The following is a 21,795-nucleotide window of genomic DNA, read 5'->3' as shown; positions in this document are numbered from 1 at the left end:
GTCAGAATAGAGCTGCCATGGCTAAGGGGGGTTTTGGGGAAGCTTTTCTGCGAAGATGTTGTTAGCAAGCTAATGAGAATGAATGTGTGCAATTTATTGAAAAAAAAATAAAGCACAGGAGGGAAAGGAGAAAAAGCTGCTTTAGCTCTTCGGTGGAACAGAAGCATTGCCAGTTAAAGAACAATTTGCATTTTCTTGACCAAATTTCTATTTACTTTATTTACTGGCAAACAGGGCAAAAAATAGACATAGTCTGGAATTTTGTCCTGTTCTCTTCCTTGCTGTTGCTCCTGAAGGGATGGTGGGAAAGAAAAACGATCTCTGTTTGGGTTGACTTGTCTGTGGGATTCCCCAAAACAGGCAGGGTTTTTTTCAACAGCATCTGGTTCATTCTCCTTTGCTCATTGCAGATAAAAGCGCCCATGGATACATAGAAGCCCATCCGTCGGTGAGTGGGAAAGTAACCTTTGATGTTCCTAGTGTTTAAGAATTGTGGAGCAAGCCATGAGATTGCCCTGGCTGATTTTTAATTTTCTGTTGGAGATCTTTTAAAAAGGTGAAAGTCTGGTTTAGCAGACAGAAGATTGCTTGCTGGTTTTAGCTATGGTGTATATAATTCACAACAATATGCAGCACTGCCTAATGAGCCCGTTTTAATTTAGTTTTAACAATTTAGAATCTCATTTCTATCAAATTTCATGATTCCTCCTTAGCACAGCTGGATATATAACTGAATATAAATATGGTTATAATTGATATGTAACTCACTGGAACCATTGAAGGAAAGTTTAAAATAACCATCCACTCTAATTAATGCTGGTTAGCAGTCCCAGAGATGTAGGAGTGACATACACATTAATACTGACCAAATTGGTTAGGGTTATTGTTAGTGAATTAAATCGCAAGTGACTGAATGGGATTTGGCTTTTCTTTTAAAGTGTTAAGTAACTTCATGTGATTATGTGAGGTTTGTGATTACATGGCCAACTGTGTATAATTAAATTAAAACCATCTTTGAATATTCACACTTCAGATTTTCAATCAATGCCACTTTCCTCAATCAATGCCACTTCCCTTATCCTTAATAAAACACACTTTTCAGAGGAAGTGTGGTGTTCACCAGAGCAGAGTAACCTTTCCCAGTGGCTTTTCCAGTGGATATGGACACTTTGGCAGATGCTGCAGTATTTTCTTCTAGCAGACTGAGGCAGTAGTGAGACAGTCAGCACGTCAGCTTTCCAAAATTACCGACTCAGGTCTCCTTGTTTGCTGTGGCTTCCCTTACTGGTATTTCTACTGGACCAAAGGGATGGCATTTTAAAGAGAGTGCCAATGAGATATGAATATGTAGAATGGTGCCTTTGATTTGCTTCAGTTCTCTTAAGTGGGCTGTTGTAGTCAGCTTTAAAGCAGTTAGTAAACACTTCACAAGGCACATTTTCATTTTTTTGTTTCACCAGCAAATTTGGGATGATACGATATAACCCCCTGCCTCTGAGCAGCAGCTGAGACTGGTGGAGTTCAACACACTTAAAGCTTTAAGTTGTGTTGTTTTGTGTTTAACTTAGAACTTAGGCCCATAGGAGTATGTGCATGTCTAGATTGGCCTCTGATGTCTAGGAAAACTAAGGGTGTAGGTAGCTATCAAAGCTCCAAAGTGGCACGATAGTGACTGTCGCTCACAGTACTGTCTGTCCACAGAGCACAAAAACAGCATCAGAACCTCCTCTGGCTCCCTCTGTCTCTGAAGAAGAGGATGAAGATGATGAAGAGGAGGAAGATGACAATGAACCTCCACCTGTTATTGCCCCACGGCCTGAACACACAAAATCAGTAAGTGCCAGCTTTGGTTAGGTCTGTGTTTGGTGTAGTGCAGAGCTGCAAGTTTCTGATCAGACAGCATGTGCCATTTGGGGCTGAAGGTGCTGTGGGCGGGAGGCCTGTCATGACACAGAGCTTCACTCCAGCCACTGACACGGGGAAAATTGGATTTGAACTTTCACATTCAGGTGTCAGTTTCCTGGGGTTCTGGTGGGGGACATGACTTTCTCTTTGTACCAGGTAGGAGGTACCATCATGTCCTTCAATGCTACGAGTGTGAAAATGAGCCACTTTGTCCAGCTGTGCAGGCTCCCTGTCAGCAGGGAGAGCAGTCCAAAGATGCAGTTCATATACTGGCAAGATACATATGACACACTGTCCCCTGGAGGTACCTGCCCCTCTCCATGGAATATATCAGAAAATCCATGAAAATTGAACATGAAACTGGCCATGAATTTATAACCTTCCACTTTTGCTCATTCAGTTTGAGAAGTGGACTGCAAAACTAGTTTTAAAGTCCTGGATGTGGCTGACACGATCTTCCTAAGGGTTTGCATTTGAAATAGGATCTCAGGGGGGGATCTCTGCCAGCCACCTTTCTGACACAAAATAATTTCTTGTCACAGATCTACACACGCTCTGTTATTGAACCTGCCGCTGCACCAGCACCAGCTAAAGAAGCCACCACTCCCCAACCTGAAAACTCAAACACAAACACTCTGTACAGAAACACAGACCGGCAGCGAAAAAAATCCAAGATGACAGATGAAGAGATCCTAGAGAAACTGAGTATGTATTGGGTATTTTGAGTCTGCTAGAGCAGTGTGTTGCCTGCATGTGTCAGCATTAGCTGTACCAAATGTTCCTCCTCAGTTTAGTGTCACAGAATCACTTACAGCTCCCTACAGAAACTGTTGTGCTTCAAGGCAGTGAGAGAATACTCGGGGTGTTCCTGCTGCCTCTGAGGGCAGCTGGGACTGGGTTGGGTTTGCCTGAGCTTCCTTTGGTGCTAAAGGCAAAAGCAGAGATTGTTTCTGGTTGAGCAAAAGGGTGTGACCTACTGAACGATGTAGGGAACTCCTGTATGCTAATGGCCAAATGGAACAGAATGTTTGGGTTCCTAAATTCTCTTTAGACTCCTAACTTCTCATGAGTCACTGGAGTCAAAATACTTCGCAAAAATCTGTTGGGTCTTGGGATTTTTGTGTGTGGGAGGTTTTTTTATTGGTGTGGGTTTTTCTACCAGTAGACAACTGCAGCACTAAGCTGGTTCCTTCAGCCTCAATGAGCTCTCCTTGAGACAGTTACACATCTTCCAGCTATTCTCTTGCTGTCCTTTTCATAACTCTTACTGCTCCTCCTTCTTCTTCTATAGTTTGTTTTTATAATAATTTTACAATTTTGTCAGTGAGATCTCCTTTGAAAGGAGCATCCGCTATCTGTTCCTCAGATAACATGGCACTTTTTCATGGCTGATTTCCAGCCAGTTAATACTATTAGAATCCTAACTGTTGGCCCCAACCCCTGTGTGGATCATACTCTAGTGAGGCACATCAAGCCCTTCATAATTCTGCAGTGCAACCAATTTAATTTGTTTCTTGCATGTGATAGCTACCAGTGCAGTGTTCTCAGATTAAATGGTTGGGTTCAGAACAGAGCCCAGCTTACTCTGTGTCTACCATTAACTGTTAGTAAAAAAAGCAGACTGATCTACACCTCCTTGTGTCAGATCACAAAGGCAATAATATGTCTTTAATGGGGGCAACTGCTTGTAACAGGGTCCTGTTTGGCTATGGCTTTTTCTCAGTGGTTGCCATTGCTCAACCTTCTTGTTATACCTGCCCTGCCACTGATGGCTGCTGTGACTGCACAGACTGAAGCTTTCCTTAGCTGTGAGATTTCAGCTGCTTGCATAGAGTTTCCTGCATCCTTACCAGGTTGACATGAGTCTCAGAGTCATTAGGGAGTATCCACAGGACAAATTCAATAGCTTTAGCTGAGGGCACAATAAAATAAATTCCAGAGCAGATAGTTACCTGCAAGTATGTCAGCTTACAGAGAGAGGAATTCTGCTTCTTCAACTGATGCTAAGCATTTGAGGCACGCTTCCCCCATGAGATCTGCAGGTACCCTGCATCCATGAGCTCAAGTATGTGTATCATTTATTCAAGCTGCTGTATATGCCAGGTTGGGACTGACCCCTGGAGTTTTGGGGGATTATATCTTTGAAATGTTACATGCTTTCATGCTTTTTGTTTCTTAACAATTTGCTACCAAGTGAGCAAGGTGTCAATGTCTGCCTTGGGCAAATTGTGATGTGGGCACTGAAAATATTTTTGTGCTTTCATGAAGCTATCTGAAAACAGGCATGACGCTTTTTTGTTAGAGTCTTGAACTAATTATATTTAAGCAGTGTGGTGCTTGTTCTGTTTTATTTTAACTTGCATGACTGCTTCACCTTGCCTACTTCCCCCACAACTGTTTTTATGCTACTTTTAGGAAGATGTTCTCTGCCCTCTTTTATCTAAAATTGCTTTCATAATTCTTTTCTGCTTGAAATAACTTGGGTTCTTTTAGAGCTTTTAGAGTTTTATTAGTGAGTAAAACCTGTAATATTGCGATAAGATCAAACAAAATTCTGTCTGTAATGAGATCATGACTGTGTTCCAGTGATAACTATAAAACAGAACTGGCCCAATTCAGCTTTCTTATCCACTTAATTTAGGACTTGATAAAGGAAAGTGCTTAAAGACATCAAAATAGCTGATAGGTTTATCTTTTGTCCAGAGCAGTGAGTGCTTGTCTGAGTGGGAGCTGCATACCTGTCACTTTGTTGATTTTAGTGCTGTAATGTTTGATGTACATTGGCTTAAGCACAGGAAACCAGCCACAAACAATTACTTTGGAAAAGCAGCTGCTCAAGTCTTGAGGAAAAACTCTGGAAATCTGAACTTCAAAATTAGTGGCAAATTTGGAAAATAATTTTAAAAAATCTTTCTTCTTCAGTCCTTCTCTGTATTATTGTCTGAAGTGAATGAACTTCCATGAACTTCTGATATCTGTTCTAATAGATACACAGTTCCATTAACTTGCTGAAAATAGCACCTAGCCAGGCAATGGCAGCACAGTGTTGTTCCTGTTGTACAGCCCAGCACAGAATTAGAGCAGTGTTTGATTTACTGCTGCAGAGCTTGTGGGGTTGTGAGCCATAGGGTGGGAGACAGTCCCATGTGGGACAGTCTGGCCCCATCACCCATTGTGGAGCTCATGCCACTGAAAGCTAAAGTTAAACCTTGCCCTGCTTGATACCTTCTTGCCCATTTGGGCAAGAAGGAAAGAAAGCAGTGATTAGGATATTTTGTTTGTGTCTAATGAAAGAGCCAAAATCTGATAGACTCAAACAAATCCAAAGGCTTGATAAAAGAAACAATATTGTTTTTTCTGGTCTGGTAGTTTCCTTGATACAATGCAAACCATGAAGCCTAAGGTGGTGGCTCAATGCAAATGTCTTCTAAAGATCTACCTTGGAACATACATCACAGAAATAGCTTAAGAAGATGAGTTCAGAAGGAAAGACTTCAGTGATCTGCAGCATTATTTCCTTGGGCTGATCTGGCTGTATCTCTGTATTACAAATACAAAGACATACTTGTTTACCTGTGCATCCAGAACAAAACTAGATGATGCACCATTCCCTCTTAGTAGTAACAAACACCTCTTCCCCCTGTCCAGGCCATTTTTATGGAGCAGAGGTCTTTAGCATCCAAATGGGCATCTGACTGGATGCCTAGCCAGGAATCCTGCCTGCCTGCAAGAAGACAAGGCATCAGCACCATCTGGTACACTCCCTGCTAAAGCAATTTTGCAGTCCTTGGTAAGAGCGTTAATGGAGCTGCAGGAGGAGGTTTCCTTTGCCCCACAGTGCTCACTCCCCTCGCCCTGTGCTCCAGGAACGCCAGCCAGGGCTGATGGCCGGGTGAGCCTGCCCACTGCCCGGGATGCCCGCACAGTCTCAAGTGCCCTGAAGTGGTGCAGCCCTGCTGTGCCAGCCTGCATTAGTTGGATGAACCGAAGTGTCAGGAGCCCAAGCTGAGGATGTAACACCTTCAGAACCTGTTTAACTTTTCATAGTTTCATCTCATTGAAACGCATGGCATAAAACAAAGCTCATTCTGCTTCTCTAGAGCAGATCTTCACTACAAAATAACTCTTCAGTAGAAAAGAACATGACCAGAGGACTCTGGGACTCCCTTCTAGCTGACTAGAAGGAGGGATAGGAGATGAGAAGGTGTAAACCTCCTGCTCACACTATGGAGCTGGACCATCCCACTGCTGCAGCACAGAGCTTCCAGGAGGCAGCAGCCCTTTGTTTGCTCTGTCTTCTGCATCATATCAGCTGGACTCGGCATCCTTTTGGGCAGCTGTCTGTGTCACACCAGTGCCCCAGGGGCACTGCTGTCCTTGTTACCCATCCTGCTGGTTTGGGGAGAATAGCATATGTGTAGTGGTGAGAGGCCAAGTCCAGTGTGAGTGACAGGTCCATGTCATGCTGAAAACCAGCAGTGTGGTTCTTCAAATGGTGCAGGGCAGGGACGTCTTCAGACTTTAGCCTGGACACCAGTGATGGGGGCTAAAACTCCATCATTCTTGATTGTAACATGAGATGCTGTTCCCTGCAAGCATAAAGGCATTCTTTTGGCAAACTGCTGAAAGGTTGAGATGATCTCCTCCTCTCCTGGAAGCACTTACAATATTCTTCCTGTTCCAAAACTAGTGCCTGTTCGTTAAAAAGTGAACACAAAGTACATTTAATCTTCAGAAGTTTTAAATCTTTCATTGAATCAGAGTGTTTATTCCCAAGAAAATAAAGGCACTGTTGTTGAAGCTCTCCTTAATACTTGTAGAGAACACTTGCCTTGCTGCCTGTTGTTTTCTAATCTGTCTATTCTGAATGTTTCTCCATATGTTTAGTTTCCTGTCAAGGTAACCCTAAAGGACTGTAGAAAATCAGTGGTTTTGGAGGCCATCTGTGCTATGGAGCTGCCTCTGTTGTTGTTGTTGTTACCCAACTGACCGCAAATGGCTCAAAGCCCAAGACAGTGGGACTGCATTTCAGATCTGCTGGAAGGTGGGGTCTCTGTTTTGAAGTGAGAATCTTACATTTTGTTTCTTTCAGGGAGCATTGTCAGCGTGGGAGATCCTAAGAAGAAATATACTCGATTTGAAAAAATTGGCCAAGGGTAAGTCTGATCCCAGTTACTTATGCAAAACCGTGGGCCAGGTATTTTGCTGGGGCAATATGAAGCATGAAGACAGGCAAGCTCCAAATGTGTTCAGATATGATCCGATTTAGATCCTCCTGTCTCTCAGTACTGGTCAGAATTTATAACTGTGGTCAAAAGGAATCATCAAAGACAACTTGATGCTGACAATATCTTATTTGCAGCAAGAAGCAGGGCCTGAAGTATTTCCTGTCCCTCAAGGGTGTGGCTCTTGTTTGCTTATTTTCTTAAGAGAAATCATTTTTGTATGTCTCAAAATAATACGACCATGCTCAAGAAAGGAAAAAAAACATTATTAAAAGAGCAACTCATCATCTGATAGCTGTCAGCTGAGAGCTCTCAATAACATTTATTTCAAATATTTGCTTAAAATAATACTCAGTGATCAGGCTCATAGCCATGTAGTTTAGAAATTGAAACCAGAGATGAAATAAGCTCTTTTTTCTACAGAGGTTGTAAAACCCAAAAATTCAGTAATAGACACAGTGCCAATGCACTTCAGAGGAAAATACATCATCTACCTCATGGTGGATCCCTCTTGGATCCTGCAGGTTCTAGGCATTTACTGAAAATAATCACCCAAGCCATTCGCTTTTGAAACCCAGCTTTGCTTACTGTAAATTGGATCAATTTGAAAATATTGCCTGTGTGAGGAGGCAAGAACAAAAGAACTTACCTTGACATTAGGTATCTGACTTGCATTTTAAATACAGACTGCCTGCACCATTAGCGTTTCCTTGGCAGTTTTGTCATTCCAGGAGGACTGGCACCATCTGTGTACCAGGACACTGCTGTCAGTGTAGGACAGAAGCTGTTTACTGGCATCAGGAGATATTTTTCTGCCTTAACTGTTTGTGAGGTCTGAGCTCAGAGCAGCCTGTTGGTAACCTAGAATGGATATGTACTGCAGAAGGGCTGACACTCACATTTTGTCTGTCAGGTTTTATCTTAGGTCACTCTGGTTTGGTAGGGCCCTTGTGGGAAGGTGTTTATGCTCCATTCATTGTAAAAAAAACCTTTCTCAAATTCCAACTTGCTTCCTACTTGAAGCTTTGGTTCTTACTGTCTTTTGTAAAATGTCAGTGGATCCTTCCAACTGTGCCCCTTTCTTAGAAAAGAAGTGTCAGCTGAGCAAGAAAGCAGAATAAGCATGCATGTGAAGCAGATTATTGCTGTCACTGTGAGAATGTGACCATCTCCCTCAGTGTCTTTTATTTTGATAGTCCTAGGAGTGAGCTTCTACAAAGGTGCCTTGACAACTAGTGGAAAGACAAGTGGCTGGTGTATGGCTTAAAAGGATGTCTAAGTTGATTTCCTCCAGCTTTTTAGTACAGCCTGAAGATTGCGTGGCCTCCTTAGAGAGGAGTGAGTGTGCTGCCGTAACCGACTCACGCCTCTAATACTGCAGGCCACTTTACTGTGACAGGGAAAGATCCTAAAGAGCAAGACCATCAGAAAGGTAATGGAACAGGATGATCAGGAGGACCCAAAGTGATGCATGGCTGGGGTTTGGGTGTCTGCAGCAGTGCTGGGATGTGGCACTGCCTCGGCAGGTGCTGATGTGCTCAATTAATGCAGGTGCCAGTTCCTGAGCTGCCACCTCTGCAATGAGTTGGGTACAACTATGCCAAAGGCAAGTGTAGTAGTGTTGGAAGTGAGCAGGTTTTGAGTAGCTGCTAGTGGGAGCACTGCAAGGCAGGGAGAGGTGTGGCTGCTCAGAGAACTGCAGGTAGGGAGAAGTTGCTTATGTAAGGAAAAGCAACTTGTCGAGCACATTGCACTTCATGGCTTCATACAGCTGGGAAGTTAATAAACAGTGTGGGGGTTTTACAGCCGCTTTGTAGGGAACAGTAGTCAGCAGGCCTGTGCTGCAGAACAGGTCAGTGCTGAGTCCCTGTTTTGTCGTCTGTCTCCAGCTGAGGGCTGAAAATGTTGCTGACACCAGAGGAAACTTAGTTCTAACTAGCACTTGATAAAGAGGCTGTGTTTGCTCAAGCAGTGTTAGCTCTCATAGCAAGACAAATGAGTATGGAGCCATGAGCAGCCTGGTTTGTACTGCACTGCATCACAGTGACACAGATCTAATGGGGAGTCCTTGCCTAACTGCAGTAAACACAAGGTGCTGCAGAACTGATTACAAGTTACTGATCAGAAATGAGTTACTTAGAAGTAAAAGTTTGTAATGCAGAATGGCAAAGCCTTTGCAATTAATTCACAGCTTTGGTTAAATTACCTTTATCTAAACTCCTCACAGGTGGCCTGGAGCATTCCAAAAGCATTCAAATTTCAGGAGCTGTTTTGAAATAAAGCCTCATATGACTTTGCACACGAGAATCATCACAATGTTAGCAATTCTGAATAAATGTTGTTGACTTTTTATGAAAACAAATTGGATTAATCTTGTCAATTAGTCATAGGAAAATGCATTTGCCTTTATATTAAAAGAATGCATAGCATCCCCAATGAGAGCATTGCTCTCAATGCAGACATAAGGTCTCTGTTGAATTAAACTGCTTCTGAAATATTTCAGCCTGCAGGTAAATGAACAAGCCAGCGGATCATGTGAAAAGAAGCAAACTGATTTTGTCACTTTCAGTCCCTGGGACACTTGCTGGATGCACATTCCTGCTTCTGAGAATTCCCTCCCTGGCTCTCCATTGCCTTGCTGCCCCTGCAGACATGGGCTTCTTAAATGATGGCAGTGTAAAGCTGTGGTTTAGCTCAGAAGGAAGGCCTTCAGAAGGAGGGGTTTGCAAGCCCCCAGTTGCTTTGAAACCCAAAAGAATTTCCTCTGACTGGGGACTTTCCGGCCCTTATCATTATAGGGGAAGAAGAGGCAGATGGCAAACCAAACCCCACCCCATCTAGTCTGCATGTGAGCACACCATTTATTTCTGGTGGCTCTGCAACACAACGTGTGTGTACCACAGAAGCAGCACATGGACACCATGCAGAGTCCTCCACATGTTAGGTGCACTCAACAGAAGTAGCTGCCTACGGTTCTTGAGACACAAAGAAGCTCTCTAAGGATCCTCTGTTCTGATTCCTTCTCAATTTGTGTGTGAAACAATAGACGCCTTAACCTGCTCTAGCTGTGACCTCACAGGATGGCTGGAAAATTGTTTGCTTGCATGCTGGAGAAAGTTGTATTTAGATCTTCTCCTCACATGGCTGTCATTTGTTCAGGGTTCTCAGAGTGACTGTGTGACATTGCCTGAGTTTGGCAGATGGATTCAAATAAGAGGTGTGAGAAGGCCGAACTGGATTGTGTGTTACATTTCATGGAAAAAACACAGACACACAAAGAAAAAAGGGAAAAAAACTAAATACAACACAGCAAAATGGAAAATAATTAAATATATTATTTTCCAGTTTTTGTATACAACCCCCACACCCTTAGATTTTGAATTAAAATAACTTGGTGTGTACATTGGAGATTTGCACCAGCCCCTTTTCTTCATGTTGGACCTCATTTTTCTCTTGGACACCCTGCATGGCAGAGGGCTGGTGGGCTGCCATGCTCTTGGCTGAGGAGTAGGTGAACCCAGGTGTTTTATAAACACTTCAGGCAGCAGAGCTCTTCTGTCTGGGCTGGCTTTCACTTCCAAGGACTAAGGTGTTTCTCAGTTTCTCCTGCTGTTTTGTTTCTAGGGCTTCAGGAACTGTTTATACGGCGATTGACATCGCCACAGGACAAGAGGTAAGTGTCAAAAATCCCAGCAGATTCTGCAGCTGTTGAGTGCTTTCCCCTCTGGTGTGAGCTGTGGCTGGAGCTTTGGGTGGCCAGTAGAGCTGTCCTTCAAAGGCTGTTTCTCTGAAGCACGGGCAAACGTCAACTGGCAAAATCCATCATCTGCTGTCTTCAGCTTTTCAGCGAAAGGTCTTTAAGGGCAGTGTGGTTCTGTGCCTCAGTAACTGAACACTTACTGTGGCCATATGTTTGCCAGCAACACTGGATCTGAGGTTTTCGTAAATGCCTGAAAAGGTGCCTTTGAATTCCTAGAATCAATGAGAGCCTTGGTGCTCTCTGTGCTTGGCTGGATGCTTCACCCAATAGATCTTAAGGCCAATTTTAAGAGATTAATTTTTTTACTTACTCTGTCTTCAGAACAGGTTGGTGCTCTCCACAGTATTGTTGATCCCACCCTGCTACCATGTTATATTATCCCTGAATGTTTTTTTTTAATAGAGAGAAATCTGCTAAGAGATTCCAACAACCTTTGTGCTGATAAAAAGTAGATAATTTTTATTGCCAGTATAAATGTATTGGTTTAGAAATTGTTCTGGCTCTGTTCCCCATTGTGCATCAAGTTGTGCTGTTACAGAGAATGTTGGTCTAGATACACAATTTAATTCTGTTCATTTACAACATAAAATCTGCCTGTGCATGTGGCCACAGACTGGTTAGGAATGCAATTTGTAAAATCAAAAGATGTGTCATGGTTAAAGGCCTTGGGAGAACCCTGGAGGTGGCCACAGATTCGCCTGTTGCTGGGAGGAATAAATAGCTTTGTTATATTGCTTGATTTCGGAAAGACTGTCCATAGATGGCCAGAAAAAAGGAGGGCAGGGGTATCTGTCAGAGAAGGACACCGTCTCAGTCTTAATTACTAAATCTGTTAAGGCATCCACGAGCTGATGGTGACTGCCATCATTCAGGCCCAATTTATCTCAGTCCCAGGTTTGAACAGTAATACTGTTTACCATTTGTTCGATCACATGTTTGGTCTTCGAAGTATAATGCAAGACATAGTTCAGGAGAAATCATGTTTTGGAAATTTAGTTTTGTGTTTCAGTCATACTGCAGCTGGTAAGAAGTCAGTTGTGTTTTGGTCTGGTGTCAGTGACAGCCCGTTACAGTGATCATATTAGTGAAAGACGAGGTTGTGTCTCAGAGAATCCCACTGCTCTTTGGGGCTCCAGCTTCAGGTTCCTGAATTCTCATTTCTGGCTGTCAGCAGAGATTCAGATCTGAATCTTTCTGGTAGTTCCTTATACACCTGCAGTGCTGCATTTGGTAAATGCACTTAGATTGGACTCTCCAAGGGGTCTAAAAGGCCTAAGCCTTCCTTATAACCCTAGGCATATCCATAGAATACCAACACACGGATTATTTCTTTTTAGACCCTGACTATAACTGCAAATGTAAACTGTGTTAAAGAATTTTCTTTAGAGGAGCAAATCAAAATTTCAGAAGTTGGGAAGTGCTAGGATTGTGTTTTTCTTACGGAGCAACATCTGTCATGTATGTCTGTGTTTGCTTTGTTATGCAATCAAGAATAGCAGGTGATGTAATCAAAAATCATGTAATTGTTCACTGCGTGTTCATTCTGATCTTGTGCAACAGACTACTCAGGTTAATGGTTTTTAATGTCATTTTAGGTGGCCATAAAGCAAATGAATCTCCAACAGCAGCCCAAAAAGGAACTAATTATCAATGAAATCCTGGTCATGAGGGAAAATAAGAATCCCAATATTGTTAACTATTTAGACAGGTAAGTTGTTCTGGTATTATCACGGGAATGTTCATTTACACACTGCAGGCCAAAGGTTAAAAAAACCTTTTGATCACTACAGAAGATGGAGCTCTTTATTATTTCTCTACTCATCTCCAGTGGATGGGAGGAGATTGCATTGGCTCTGCATTAGTCTTTTCTGGCGTACATAGTTTGAATTCTATTTTCAAAAACCTGGATCAGCCATATCTTACTAAAACAATGGTCTGTCAGCTCCATGTTCCAAGTACCTCAATGTTGTTTTGTTCTGGGGTTTGTTTTTTTTAAAGTTGATCAGATTTTCTGTGTCTTGTGCAAAGTGCTGACAAACCATCCTAGAAATTCTTTCCTTTGGGCTGTTTTCACTATTTTCTATTGCTGGGGATGCCAGGAAGACTAACTTATTGTTTCCAGAAACACCTAATTTGACAATTTTTTGATTGCCTTTCCTGTTTCTGAGTTTTGCAAGGTTTTCCAAACACTTGACCAACTTCTGTCCTCAGTGGTGCACACCCTCCTCCCATGGATAACTTTGAAAGTTGTGTTGCCTCGCTCCTGGGGTTAATGATGGAATTCATGAGTTAAGATGATGAACCATCTGGTGGCAGGTGTCCTGGTTCCAGATTTATCTTTGCTGTTACTAAAGTGCATTCTTCACTTGCGTGTCACCTAAGACATCTCCATTTTCATGGATGTGCCTTTCTCATGTAGACTGTGCAAATTCCAAGAACTGTGTAGCCTAGAAGGAATGTCCTTTTCATTTTATTTTGTCTTTATTTGCAAGTGACCTGGAGACAAAAGTCAGTTGTACGTTATGATAATTCGTTGATTTAGCTGTGCACATTCATCTCCGCAGCATTGTTTTCTCCTTTCAGCTACCTTGTTGGTGATGAACTGTGGGTGGTGATGGAATACTTGGCTGGAGGTTCTTTAACCGATGTTGTCACCGAGACATGTATGGATGAAGGACAGATAGCTGCTGTCTGTCGGGAGGTGAGGTATCCCACTTGTGCTTCTGTTTGCATGGACAGGATGCTGCTTCTGTTTCTGTGATGTGTTGTCATTCATTATAGGGAGAAGAAAGAGCAGATCCACTGCAGCGGCAGTCATTCTGTCTGTGTTTGCAGGGGACAGTCTGTAGCAACAACTGATGTTTCCCTTTCAAAAGCTGATACAAGACATGACTCCTAACAGTGTTGGAGCAGCAAGCTCTTCTCTTGACAGCACTGTGTTCAGCCATTCCTCACCATTCCCCTAGAAAAGAAGGATCTTAGAGCCATTTCCTTTCTTGTGTGATGAAATCATGCCATGAATTTTTGCCCTTACATTTCTTTTTTCTCTTATCAGTGCCTGCAAGCCCTGGATTTCCTTCATTCCAACCAAGTGATCCACAGAGACATCAAAAGCGACAATATTCTTCTTGGGATGGATGGATCTGTCAAATTGAGTAGGTATTCTTGGTCAAGTGCAGCATTCCTGGATGTGGGGTGTGGGATTGCTTTTGAGTGACGGCCAGTTCTCCAAAAGTGGTGCAGGTGGGAGTGCCTGGTCCCTTGCTGAGGGCACAGCTGCAATGTGCAGAGACGTCTAGAGGGAGACAGGGTGTCAAGAGTGGCTTTGCTTTGTGTATGATCCTTCCAGATTGGAGGGAGTTACAGTCTAAAGCTTCAAGTGACTAAGTAAAAGCCACTGCATGTAACTTGAGGGTTTCTTTAAGTGGCCAGTTCCATACTACCTTGGCTACAGCCCCGAGGAATCACAGCATGGCTGCTTTTCCAGCTAGATTCCACAGTGCATTCTCAGACTTAAAGTGGGGGATTCTTTTGCTTGGTTTCATAATTCAAGCTGGCTTTAACAGTATTTGTTTTTCTCCTCAGCTGATTTTGGCTTCTGTGCTCAGATCACCCCTGAGCAGAGTAAACGGAGCACAATGGTGGGGACTCCTTACTGGATGGCACCAGAAGTTGTAACAAGAAAAGCATACGGCCCCAAAGTGGACATCTGGTCACTTGGGATCATGGCAATAGAAATGGTGGAAGGAGAACCTCCTTACCTTAATGAAAATCCTCTCAGGGTAAGGTGAAATATCAGATACTGCTGTCTTTCTAATCTGGGCCATATTTTGTCTTCCATGAGGTAAAGTCACATTTACATCAGCTTGAACTAGTTCTACAAAGGCCCACTTCTAAAAATGTTCCTACAGCACATCAGTATCTGCTGTAACTTTGATTGGATCACTGTGAGAACCTCAGAGGAGAAGTGACATGTGCCTGTGCAGAAATTTGCCACTTTGGCCTTCAGCGATGCTTGAAATTTCTCATGCCCTTTTTGAACTCTCTTTGGCTGTATCTCCAAATGACAAAAATTTTCAAGTGCCATACTTCTCCAGTTGGGGAATTTTTATGAAAAGCATTGGAGCTGTACCTGCAGGCACAGAACTCTTTTCAGTCTCAGGCTGATAGATTACCTGAACCTTCCAGGAAAGGTCACTGGTTCTAGTAATGCCATCATTATTTATTATCAAACACATTCTAAAAGTACCTTTTAGCACAGGTACTTTTAGTAAAGTAGTGTATTTTGAAGTTTTCAGTTTTATCCTAATGTCTTAAAATGAAATGGGCAGGTCTTACACCAAATGAGTGTGTAGTAGTGGAGGAAATGTATACCAGGATAAAACCTTGTGACTGACAGCTGAAACAAAATGCTGCACAGTTAATTCCTAACACAATGCGGGAATTTATGAGAAAATTAATTTTTACCTATTACATACATATTTTTTGTAATTAGAATAGAGCATGACCTTTAGCTTTGTCCCTGCTGTAAGGCTGTGCTTTCTCTGGTCTGTGACACCCAGACTGTGTATTGCAGACTGACAGAAGAAACTACAGAAGGGTCAGGACATACCCCCCAGCTGCTTAAGAAAATAGTACATAAATTATACAAATTTCAGTCTTTCACTCTTTTTGAAAAAGGTTCCTGAGTTTTCTTGGAAGACTGCCTTTGCTTTGGTACTTGCCCTGGGGTTTTTGGTTCCAGGGCACACGTGTGGAGTGTTGTGCGCTGTGTCACCTCGTTAGGGTGGATAAGGAGGAAACAGGTTTGGATTCAGAGTGGTGCTGAATAAGCAGAGTGCACTGTAGCTGGCAGGGTGGTGTTAGGTCTCTGTCACTGCAACCCTGTTGTACCAGCAGAGAACTTTACACATCACAGTTTTGCTTGTTTCCTGTGAACCCATATTTCACTTGCGAAAAATGCAGTTGCCTTGTATAAGGCAGCAAAAACAGGTGAAAAGAATCAGCATTATTGATCCAGATGCTGAAAATTCCCTGCTTCCTTAATCTCAAATGTTGATTGGGGCTCCTCAAGAAGCCTCAGGTCAGCTGTTAGAATCATAACTGGATTTCCTATTTCTGACCAAATTCACAGTCAGATATTCTTGAGATCTGTGTAAGAGGTCTCAGCTGCCTCCAAACAGGAGAGCTTATAAAGCAAGACTGCTTTTTACAGCAAAATTTTTTTAGCTGATAGCGCACAGTAGTTGTTGGATTTCTTGTAATATATAGTGAATAAATTTCTTTCATAGCCCAAGCCACTTTCTCCATACCAAGCTTTCAGTATTCCAGCTGCCAAAACCTCCTGTTTCTTGCCTGGCTTGAGGCTTCATCTTCTGGGATGGGGATGTCATTAATGCATTTACTTGAGTATTAAAATTAGTTGAGTGTTACCACAGGGATGGAATTATTCCTTTTTCTGATGAGACTATTAAAAGTTTTACCACGTAAGTGAAGCTGATTTGAAATTTAGAAACTGCTGAAAGATAGTTGAAGGTGGCTCCTGTCTGCCCAGTTATGCCTTTTCATCATAATATATTTGTGCATGCAACTTCACATGTCTGTTGAACATGAGGCTCCAAATGTTTCTGGTTTTTTATCCAAGGAATAAGCTGATGGATGTCTTTTTTTTTTTATCCAGTAACAATTTTTTGTCAAGAACAGAGCAAAAGACTTGATGAGTTTTGTTTTATGGAAGCCATACTGTAGGGACCAGTGAGCACTGCAGAGATGCATTTTATGTAATAATCCTTTGAAATAATATATTTAGACCACACTGACTCTTTAAAATGGCCTGTAAAGCTGTGTCAATACTTGGAGAAGTAAAATGTGCTGATGTAGTTCCTACTAACTAGGTCAGCCAATGAAATCAGCTGTCAAGGCAAGATCATTTTGATGTTGGAATAGCTGTGACTGCATCAGGGTTTTTTGGGGTTTTTTGCTGGGTTTTTGTTGTTGCTGTTGTTGCTATAGGAAAGTCATCTCCAGCCCTCTGCTAGGGAAGAAACTGCCAGTGGAGATTGAAGCTTAAAAATAGGGTGTATGTGAACGTTTCTGGGTATGAATGAAACAATCTTCTGTTTCCTTTGTCTCCAGGCTCTGTATCTGATAGCTACAAATGGGACACCAGAGCTGCAGAACCCGGAGCGACTCTCAGCTGTGTTCCGAGACTTTCTCAACTGCTGCCTGGAGATGGATGTGGACAGGCGAGGGTCTGCCAAGGAACTTCTGCAGGTAAGATACGAGGCAACTGCAGGTGAAACAGATGTCCAGGGGATCAGTTTTCTCGTCAGATAAAGGCATCAGGCAGATAAAAGCATCAGGCAGCCCTCCCCCCCATATGAATGTCCAGTCTTGGTGCTTTCCAATGTAGAATCCTACAACAGTTTGGGTTGGAAGAGACCTTTAAAGGTCATCTAGTCTGACTGAGCCAGGATCTCTTAAACTAGGTCACATCGCTCGGAGCCCCATCTGGCCTGACCTCGAATGTTTCCAGGGATGGATTTCCACCTACAACATCCCTGGGCAACCTGTACCAGTGTTTCACTACTCTCCTTGTAACCAATTTCTTAATTAGATCAAATCTAAATTGATCGTCTTTGGGTCGAAAACTATTCTCTCTTGGTCTGTTGCAACAGGCCTGCTAAAAAATGTGTCCCTAACTTTCTTACAAGCCCCCTTGAAGTACTGAAGAGTTGCACAGTGAGGTCTCCCCAGGGCCTGCCCTTCTCCAGGCTGAACAAGCCCAGCTCTCTCAGCCTTTCCTCAGAGGAGAGACATTCCACCTCCTGGTCATTTCTGTGGCCTTGTTTTGTACTTTTGGGAGTACATTCAGTTGTAACTCTTGGCAAAAGAACTGAAGTAGAATGATACCAGGTATAGAGACCTGAAATGGTGGTGGTGGGGGAGGCACCCAGTAAAAGCAGTCGCAGCCAAGCTGTCAGAGATTTGGCTGTGGGAGGGAGGAGGCTGTGGGGAGTTCACCGTGAGCCTCAGAGGGGGCCCCGGCTTGTCCCTCCTGCTCCTCTCTTAGAGGTTTCTGCCACTATGCCCCATTTTTAGTGGTTTCTGCCACCCAAACAGGGACAGCTGAACAGGACTTGTCCCAGCCCTGTTTGCTTCCTGCACAGTCAAGCTGCTCCAGATTTGCTTCCAGATTTTGTGGCAGAGAGGGAGCTGTAGAATGTGCCACTTGACTGTCCCTGCTGGGAGGGAAGTGCCAGCCAGCACAGGAGGGCTAGGGGATGGAAAGGTAGACACTGCTCTCCCTGCAAGCCAGAGCTGACTCCATCAGCACTCTGCCACTTGTCTCCCTGCTCTTGACTTGCTGCTGAAAACCTGTACCTCAGTACAGGTCTTGAGAAAACACATAAGCCTAAATCCTACTGGGTTAAACATTTCTTAGAGGTATTGGAGTTTCCTAAAGAATGACTTACACGCATCTTTTTTGACAATTAACACAGTTTGTGTCTTTAGAAAGGAGGAACCTAAGTGAGTCTTTTGAGCTTCCTGAAAGGAACAAAGCTCTGGGGCAGCAAGCAGCATTCCCAGAGCACTGGCAGGGCAAAAATCCCAGCAAGCTGAAGACACCTGGATAAATAGATTGGTAGGTGTGTGGGCCATGTTTGCCTGTGATAGCAATGTTCTGGACGTGAAGGTGGAAGTGCAGATGGTCCCCTCAGTCCTATTTCTGAGTATTTCTGGTAATGAGTGGAATCCTGCTTGAGCCTGTGAGGAACTGAGTTTGGAAAGTAATGGTTCCTTTTTGTTGTTTTTTTTTTTTCCTTTGTGCAGCATCCATTTTTAAAATTAGCCAAGCCGCTCTCGAGCCTGACTCCTCTGATCATTGCAGCGAAGGAAGCAATTAAGAACAGCAGCCGCTAGCACTGCAGGTCGGCTTTCTGCCCTGCCAGCTCGGAGCAGGACTGAGAACACAAACTCTGTAAAACCTCAACTCTCGTGCTGCGGGACAGATGGATGGATGAACAAACCAACGGTCACAGTCATGGTGGTAGGACCACCCCAGTTCCTCAAGGAGTAAAAAATTATCATTTGTCTTCTTCCTGCTTTCTGGCTCCTTAATTTATTTTTAAGATGAATCGGGGCTAAGGACAGAGAGGTAATGACAGAAAATGCTTTGCTGCCTCAATCATTTCCAAGATAAAGTAAATTCAGTTGGAAGATTCCCTTCCTTCTCACCCTGTGAATAAGCTGTACATTCACTTTTAAATTGTCAGTTCTTTCTTAACGATGTAAAGTTGTGTTTATGGGGTTTTTGGTATGGTTTGGAATTGGAGAAGGGCAATTCTTCATTCATCAACTCCAGACTGCACTGCCTTTTGAATACAGCCCACTCACAAGGTTTTGCCCAGTCATGGTACTTCTAGATGAGGGAGAAAGTGCAATTGCATTTCCAACCAAAAAGGAATGAAGAGTGGGACAGACAAAAACATCCTGTGGAGATACAGGCATTCAGCTGGGACTGTGTAGTGTTTTAATTCTTGCCAATTGGATTTGTACCCCTAACTGCAATCTCTCTGCCTGGGTGAGAACCTTACTCAACTGAAAAAGCAGAAAGATCAGTCGGTGTGCTGAGAACAGGCTCATCTGATGCAAAGCTGTCAGAGCAATGTGAGGGGAGAGGGGGCCCAGCCATGCCTGGTGCTGATCCCCAGCAGAGCCCTGGCAGAGCCCAGAGCAGCCTCAGCATCAGCAGAGCCAGGCTGGAAGGAGGCACTGGTGGTGACAAGAAGCAGCAGCCTGGCCCTGGGTGCCTCTTCCTGGGACAGGACTAATCCTCCTGTCTCAGAGCCAAACTGAGTGTGGGCTGCTCCGCTGGGAAATCATGGCCATGCTGTGAAATGTGCAGCCTGATGGAATTGGCCATCCTGAGTCTCTGCAGGAGTGGAGAAGGGCAAACAGAGCAGAGCGGTGGTGTCTCTTCTGAGGGTGCCTGTTCTTCTCCCAGCTGTCTTGTAGCTTCTGGGAAAGGTTTGTAGTGTCTGCGGAATTCTCAGCAGAGGGTGAGGGAGCTGGGCTGCTCTGCAGGCTCCTGCACAGGTGAGTGTCCTTCAGGCACAGGAATTCTGTCCTGGGAATCAAGGCTGACGCGAGGGACAACCTGCACAGTTCAGATCTGCAGGAGCCAGTGCAGCAGCCAGCCCTGTAAGAAAGCGCCTTAAAACCTGGAGTTGTGCACTGAGCAAGAGCAAAGGTGTGAAATGCAGAGTGGATTGCAGAATTACTCAGAGGCACCAGGCCAGCATGCTCTCTGCTGTCCTACATATGGCAAGCACTGCGTAATGAAGCTCCGAGTTGCTGCAAGAGAGGGAATCAGGGATGTGCCTGAGGATTGTGCTTGACTAGTCAACAGATTTGGAAGGGAGCAGAATATTTTCAGAATGCAATTTGTGTTTTATTTATTCATTGCTGAAAGACACAGTGTGGCTTCACTCAGTAAAAGCATTTGCACGGCGTATTTGTTGCGTTATTTTAGGAGTACAACTCATGCAGGACCTTCAAAACAGCAACTGAAGCAACACACCCAGTGAGCAAAAAAACCCCCACAGTAAAACAGCTTTCTGCTATAGATCTTCCTGTTGGCCTGGTCCTGAAAAGGGTTAAGTAGCCTTTAAGGCACTCACTGCCTTCATGTCTGGCCAGCAGGAATGAAGGATGCTTAGGCTGTTCTTGAATCAGGCCAGGAGCTTGTCTGGCTTTGGTGTCCTGTTTAGTTGCAGTCTTTGTGTGGCAAGTGTCCTTACTGCTGCTACCCTCGCTTGCGCTGGCCATCCCAGTGTCCTTGGCAGAGGCAACAGGCAGAGGCAACCCTCCTTGAGTTACCACAGCTAAGTAGGAATTAACTTTTCTTCATTACTTGGGGAGCACAACAGGTCTGATTTTTCAGATGCCCAAATAACACGCTGAGGCGAGCAGCTACGGTTTCTTGAGCTGGGAGAACATCAGGAGGAGCTGAGGGAGCTGCCAGAAGCCCACAGCTGAAGCGACAGTGGCTGACACGACCTGGAGCAATGGCTGCCAAGCTTTCCCTCCATAAAAAAAGCCCCTGGGGAGCAGGAGTGGCCAGGACAAGCAAACAGGCCATAGCACAGCAGATGGTGCAGAAGGGCATGCAGGAAGGTGCTGAAGCCCTGCCAGCCTGACCAGGGAACAGTGGTGTCCACCCAGCAGAAAGCCTTGGCTTCTCTCAGCTCTGCACCCACCACGACCCACGCAGCGGCCCAGACAGAGCTCTGGTGGGATCATGCTGCCTGCCAGGTGTCAGCTGCAGGCTGTGCCCTACTCTTAGGCCAGTCCTGGTGGCAGCAGCACGAGTACAACTGTGGGACGTGTCCACTTTGGGCCAGAGCTGCAGCAGGAGGTGAATAGCGGCAGGAGTATCCGAGCTCACTGCGCCCCTTTCCAACATTTGCCTGGCTAAGGGGGAGATCCCAGCTGATTGGACTATGGCAAATGTGGCATTGATCTACACGAAGACCTGGAAGGAGGATCTGGGGAACTACAGGTCTGTCAGCCTGACTTCAGTGCTGGGAAAAGTCATGGAGCAGATCATCTGGAGTGCCATCACACGGCACATACAGAACGACCATGGGATCAGGCCCACGTAGTGAGGGTTTGGGAAAGGCAGGTGCTGCCTGACCAGCCTGATCTCCTTTTACAACAGCATGACCTGCCTAGGGCATGAGGGGAAAGGCTATGGATGTGCCTACCTGGAATTCAGCCTTTGTTAGTGTTTCCCACAGCTTTGTGCTGGAGAAACTGGCTGCTCATGGCTTGGATGGGTACACTGTTCTCTGGGTAAAAAACTGGATGGATGGCTGGGCCCAGAGAGTGGTGGGGAATGGA

At 44.3% G+C, this 21,795-nt stretch overlaps 1 protein-coding gene across 3 annotated transcripts in view; it reads left to right on the top strand.

Moving 5' to 3' along the window:
* PAK3 (p21 (RAC1) activated kinase 3) overlaps positions 1-18,989 on the top strand; it is a 65,130-nt gene extending 46,141 nt beyond the window's left edge. For all 3 annotated transcript variants that reach the window (XM_082289560.1, XM_082289562.1, XM_082289561.1), the window contains 11 exons: positions 411-448; positions 1,702-1,833; positions 2,448-2,610; positions 6,998-7,061; positions 10,755-10,803; positions 12,486-12,598; positions 13,474-13,591; positions 13,946-14,045; positions 14,476-14,672; positions 17,026-17,163; positions 18,724-18,989. In XM_082289560.1, coding sequence (XP_082145686.1) covers positions 411-448; positions 1,702-1,833; positions 2,448-2,610; positions 6,998-7,061; positions 10,755-10,803; positions 12,486-12,598; positions 13,474-13,591; positions 13,946-14,045; positions 14,476-14,672; positions 17,026-17,163; positions 18,724-18,813 — 1,202 coding nt within the window. In that variant the 3' untranslated portion in view covers positions 18,814-18,989. The remainder of the gene's footprint in view (positions 1-410; positions 449-1,701; positions 1,834-2,447; positions 2,611-6,997; positions 7,062-10,754; positions 10,804-12,485; positions 12,599-13,473; positions 13,592-13,945; positions 14,046-14,475; positions 14,673-17,025; positions 17,164-18,723) is intronic.
* The last annotated feature ends 2,806 nt before the right edge of the window (positions 18,990-21,795 follow it).

This window comes from Coloeus monedula (genome assembly GCF_965178545.1).
Source record: "Coloeus monedula genome assembly, chromosome: 12".
NCBI lineage: Eukaryota > Metazoa > Chordata > Aves > Passeriformes > Corvidae > Coloeus > Coloeus monedula.
Note: the sequence above shows the minus strand (reverse complement) of the source record. Positions and strands in the feature narration are given on the sequence as shown.